Source organism: Hakea prostrata, chromosome 8 (genome assembly GCF_041222555.1).
Source record: "Hakea prostrata isolate BN-2017 chromosome 8, UWA_Hpros_2, whole genome shotgun sequence".
NCBI classification, from domain to species: Eukaryota; Viridiplantae; Streptophyta; class Magnoliopsida; order Proteales; family Proteaceae; genus Hakea; species Hakea prostrata.
Window position 1 is genome coordinate 19,265,430 of NC_142607.1, and position 6,000 is coordinate 19,271,429.

At 39.0% G+C, this 6,000-nt stretch overlaps 1 protein-coding gene across 1 annotated transcript in view; it reads right to left on the minus strand.

Moving 5' to 3' along the window:
- LOC149007383 (monothiol glutaredoxin-S15, mitochondrial-like) overlaps positions 1-5,768 on the minus strand; it is a 31,798-nt gene extending 26,030 nt beyond the window's left edge. The window contains exons 1-2 of the mRNA XM_089166498.1: positions 5,574-5,768; positions 4,358-4,519 (exon numbers count right to left, since the gene is read on the minus strand). Coding sequence (XP_089022624.1) covers positions 4,358-4,432 — 75 coding nt within the window. The 5' untranslated portion in view covers positions 4,433-4,519; positions 5,574-5,768. The remainder of the gene's footprint in view (positions 1-4,357; positions 4,520-5,573) is intronic.
- Between the last annotated feature and the right edge of the window lie 232 nt (positions 5,769-6,000).

Below are 6,000 nucleotides of genomic sequence, written 5' to 3' on the forward strand. Positions count from 1 at the left end.
GAGCCATGGCAATGGCCACTTGCGAGCTAATTTGGTTAACTTCGCTCCTTCAAGATTTTGGTGTTCATTTGAAGCAGCCAATCCCTCTTTTTTGTGACAATCAAACGGCCATCCACATTGCCGCCAATCATGTGTTTCATGAGCGTACCAAACATATTGAAATTGATTGTCATGTCATCCGTGATAAGATACGCTCTGGCCTCATCCGCACCGTTCACACTTCTAGTTCTACCCAAATTGCTGACATTTTCACCAAATCCCTTGGCAAAGATTCTTTTCTATTCCTCAAGGACAAGTTGGGAGTTCTTGATATTCACTCTCCAACTTGAGGGGGAGTATTAGCCATCATATGACCGTTGGAGATCTTTGGAAAATATGACCGTTGGAGAGAATATGACCGTTGGAGATAATATGACCATTGGAGATCTTAGATTATATGACCGTTGCAAATAATTTCTTTCCTTATGTATAGCATGTTACATTTATTTTATTCTTTACTTGATTGTATTATATATATATACATGAAGAAGTAATACAAAATCACTCCTACACAAAATCATCTTAACAGTGGGAGTCCTAGTTGGAAATTATTTTCCTTCTAAAAAATTGTTATTTTATTTTTTAATTTTTGAGGTCCTTAAGACCCCCCCCCTTTTTAAGTTGTAAGTTAGTTACTAAGTTGTTTATTAGTAGCAATTGAGTTGTTGGTTTTTAAGGGATACCCAATCCAAATTGGATTCCCAATTAGCGTCCAAGTTTGTTAATTAAGCAGTTTGAGTCCAAGTGCCTTTCCTTCTTCGACATTGGCTATCCAAAAGTCCCCACACCCAGCATTACAATTTAGACCGGATTAAAAACTAAAGAGCATTGAAGGAATTAGAGTTGTGGGCTCTAAGGAGAATCCCTGTGGCTGAGTGTGAGTTATTTTCTGCAATTGTCATCATCTTCATCTTCAAGCTCTCTTTCACGAGAGCCTATCAACCTCTTCTACAACAGCCTAAGAGTGTCCCAGTCCACTCCCATCAAGTACCACCCCAGCCACTCCCTATCCCTTGTGCAACCCAACCCCTCCCTCTTCTAACCTTTGTGGCAACCCTTTCCCAGCGCTCCCCCTCTTTCCTCCATCTTCTTTTCCCTTTCTTTGTCTTGGGGCAGTTGAGAAAAACAGAAAAGAAAGAAAGATAAGAACGAAAGGAAAATAAAAAGATAGCAAGAAGGAAGCCCAAGATCCAATCAAGATTCAAAGGCAATCACTTACCATCACTCCTAGACCCGTACAGCCCCAACCGCAAGCTTCTAGAGCTCCCTCCCTTTCCCCCAAATCTCCCACCCCTTCTCTAAGTTGTTAAAAATCCTAATCCATCCCCACCCCTTTGATTCAGTCCTTTATTTTCCAATCCCATACCACCTGGGGTGTGTCTGGATATCCTAAAACCATCCCATACTGATATTATGACACCCTAACACTCTCAAAACTTTTCCCTCTTAGTTGGTTGAAAACTTCATTTTCCCTAATCCTTCCCAAAACCAAATACAACTTCCCAAACCCATCCCAAGTTGTTAATCGAATTTCCCCATTTTCTTCATCAAAACCATCTCATATTGGATGCAGATAAAACCCTAACTGCAGGGAGAGCTTAATTGATAGATGGTTCGATTTAACAAAGATCCTGAAGGCTGGCCCAGAACCTGGGTTATATCATGTCCTCCGTCTATAATTGTGTCATATTCTCCTACAGTCAATGGTGGTTGTTTGACTGCAAGGCACAACATCAGGGGGTACGCTAATCCCTATTCTGTCAAGCACAAAACAAAACCATGAATATTCTTCCCAATAAAGATAATGTAACCAGCCCCCAATCAGACCCAAAAGAGCCAAGAAGAGGGCTCAAGCCCATCCAAAAGAAGGCCAAAGCCAGGGGGGAGCCGAATCTGTCCAAGGGAAGAATGGTCATTTTCCTACCCCTGGATCAACTTAAATATTTGACCAAGTCCACTTTTATTTTTGAATTTAAATTCTTTTTATCTCCTAATTTGGAGTCTTAGTAGTATTTTAATTTTGGTATATGGTTGCTGGTCTGATAGGGTTTTATTTTAGAAAGTCCAGTTTTGATAAGTGATCAGATTCCTATTTAGTAGGGAATTCATTGGTTGAGTCCTAAATAGGTAAGTCTTGGTTACTTGGGAACCAAGTATCATTGATTGAGTCTGTTTGAGTTAAGTGGCTATAAATAGCCTAGTCTTACTGGAATTTTTCAGATTTGATGGTTACTGAATTGATTGAGTGAAAACTTGGCTTGAGAAGTCATGGGATTCCTGGAAGGGTGACTTGCGGCTGGGTTCAAGTTATTGTTTCTGCAAAGTTCAAAGTTGTTTCTTCTTCCAGCACTGAAGCAACAACTAGAGCAATCTTTCTCAACATACAAGCAAGTACAGCCCATTTTCCCCATCATCTCCAGCCCCTTCTTCTGTCCACAAGCCTCTCCACCCCCTCCTGCACCTTGCACAAATTTCCCAGCCCCTCTCCCCTTGTCTGACCCTAACCACCACCCCAAACCCATCACAAATCATCGCACCCCCTTCCCCTTCAAGTTCCTGCAACTCCAGCCCTTTTCCCAAATCCTAGAAACCATCCCCCTTCTCCTTCTTCTTCCCATGACTTCAAATCCCACCCTAACTAGGACTCCCTCATTCCTGCCCTAAAACCCTTTGTTATACCCTTCCTAGAGTCGCCCAAGCCTATAGAACCTAGTCCTAATCTTAAAATCCCCGAAGCAGCCCTAAATCTGGTGTTCAGAATTTCTGTACTTCATCTTCTTCCTTGAGAAGAGTTGCAGAATTTTCAATTCCAGAAAATTTCTCAAGCACCTCAAATCTCAGTCCCACTTACCTAAACCAATTCCTAAACTGCAGAACCGTCCTTCTCTAGTCCTAAGCTGCTGAACAACACAGCCCAAACCCTCCAAACCCTAACCCTACCCAAATCCCAGTTCAACTAGGATTTGAAAATCAAGTTTGAGTTCTAAATTCTCATCCAATTTCACATTTGAAATACTATTCCCAGCAGGTTCTTAGACCTCTAAACCCCTTGGCTGAAACATCTAGAGGCCCTAATTGTGTGATGGTTTTACTTTAGAAGATCCTGAAATCCAACCCTAAACCCTAGGTTACATAGAAGATCTCTTGGGGACTCAACTTTTTGTTCAAGTGGAATTACAAGAGCTGTAGTTCCAATATGGAAATGATAGTCGGTGCTCCACAAGACTTATTGGACCAGTGAACTATTGTTGGAGGTCCAGAGCTGGATCCGCTCAACTCATCGGTATTCGATGTTTTTATTTCCAGCGCTCAATTTTTGGATTTTTCTAAGATTACAGTTTTTTTATAAATAAGTTCACTTCAGTACTTCTCCAGGTTCATTTTCAATCAAAAACTGCTTACTTCGCTCTCTTCCTTTCTAATACTAGGGTTTCTTTTACCTTGTGGACTTGGGGTTAGTTAGGACTAGAATGACATCTAGCCCACCAAACTTCCAACTGTGCTGCAGTCACTATGCATACAAATATAATTAAAGTATACATCAACCAAAATTACATTCCAGAAGTAATTGCAAGAATCGCTGAATTCATGGAAACATTGCATTATCCTGAAATTTATGTATTCATTTTCCATATCAACCCCAAAGCATGAGTACACAACCTCTCATATCTTCCAGAGTGGTTTTCTAAGTTCCTATTACAAATTGTGACTTACATAAACCTCTCCAGTTGAAGTTCCTTGAATCGATACCTCCACAATTTCTTAGGACTGAGTCATGTGTCTTTCATCTATTCTATTATCTGACCATCTCCTCCAGAAACACAATCAGAACTAACAGACATGAAACCATCACCAGAATACTTCAAGGACTCCTATTAAGGAATAAAATCAACCAGAAGAATTATATGGACAAAATATAGCTCATCAGCTATTTCTTTGAGATTGCATCCATCTGGATTCAGATGTATCACTCATGTCTTCATATAAGCAAGCCTTTGACTCTATGATTGTAACCCTAGCCTGGAAGTTTGCGAAAGGTTTCAACATTTTGACATGTTTCACATTACTTGCCTCCCATTATAAGTTGAGCTTCTTGTTCACTAAAGCTCTATTGCCTTCATTTCTTTTTCCTCATGCAGTTCTTCCTGAACTTCTAGCGGTAAAGAAGACACGAGAAAGGAGGCTTATAAATCTGTGTTTCTGGATTCTAGAACCCGATTCTAGGTAGATAGTGACAAGAAGGTAATACTTAGCATCTTTAAACAAATCTTGTAGACTGAGGAAGCAAATTGTACAAGCACTGGAAAGTGTCTCTTACCGCTGTCCGAAAGGAATTCGCAGCTGGAAGACCCGTGACACCCTTGAAGAGTAAACTAGATAATGATCTAGCCATTACTATATATGTATGGAGATTCAAAGCTTCAGCCCTTGTAGTTAGGTGAGCACAAACCAATGTGCAAATGAAAGAATGTAAGTGTACCTAAACCCACCAAAAATAGAAAAGGCAATTAGTTTGACAGGTAAAGTTCACATGGTTTCAAATAGTTCTCAGTTCAAGAGGAAGCAAATGAATAACAGAATGTCTGAAGCATCTATGAAACTAATCGTCATTAATATCAGTCAACTCTTCAAGGAAGTCCACAACATCAGGCAGGAAGCATGAAACTTGATATCGAAAACAGAATTTTTGACCATTTCCATAAGAGATAATATCTCCAAGGGCAAAAGCATAATCCTAGTTTAAACTTTGGACAATTGAAGACTAATGGATAAATCCTAGAATTAATGCACGTCTAGAAATCTCTGTAATATTATGAATCCTTGGACTTTCACCATATCAGCACCAACAATATGATTAATTCCTATATCTGCAAAGCCATATCTCGACAGATGTTTGAAAATTTAATTTCACGTACAATCTATTGAATCATAAGATACTACGGAATGAACAATATCTACTTATTTATATCTATCATGAGCTTCGAAATTGCTGTTAATATGCAGTACAAGAACTTCAATGCTTTTCCACATCATTTTCTTTCTTCTTCTTCTTCTTCTTTTTTTTTTTTTTTTTTTTTTGGGGGGGTGAAATTTCCACACCATTTTCAGGAATAAAATATATTATAACTTTCAAAAGCAAACAACAAGTAAACCAAAAGGATCCCACCTTCCTTGCTCTACAGTCACCAAAACCCACATACTTCAAACAAATATCGCAGCAATTTCCCTTAACAATATGCATATCAAAACAAACAATCAAAATGTAACCTAATTATGATTTGTAATATATATATCCTTTTAGTTGACAGATCAAAAAAAAAAAGCAAAAAATCAAAATCATCCACTCTTTCTGCTTTCCACTCATCATTCCCTCTCCCGCTCTATCAAAATTAAAAATAATAAACAGTAATCAATACAGGAAGCAAAACACCACCTGATACGGACCAATTACAAGCTAGAATCTACAGAAATTCTCCGAACCATTCGTACTTGAGAACAATACCTACTTGAAAGATCAACGTGAGAAGATTTACCAGATTTCTCGAAAGCTCAAGGTCAGAATCAGCGATTAAATCTGTGTGAGGATTTTAACTTGTAGGATTCTCGTGAAAGACTAACAAAACTTCCACTCGGCCTGCAGAGAGAGAGAAAAACGAATTTTAGGGCATCCACTCCCTTCGTTGGATGCACACGTCCAAATGGCTGACTTGGCAGACATTCAAATGTGTCCCTAACTCCGAATCTGATCTGGAGCGTGTGCAGTAAAGGGCAGGATAACACGTGTAAAACGAAAAGAAAAGATACACCCTTAGAGTTGCACATAATTATGTTTACCATCCTTTAGTTATTTAAATTGCAAAGGTGCCCTTAATGCTTGACCGCCTTACTTTTAAGTTAGAAAAAAGGTTAGGAAAAGACATAATTGCTCTTCAATTTTTCTTTTAGACGTTCCTATATTTT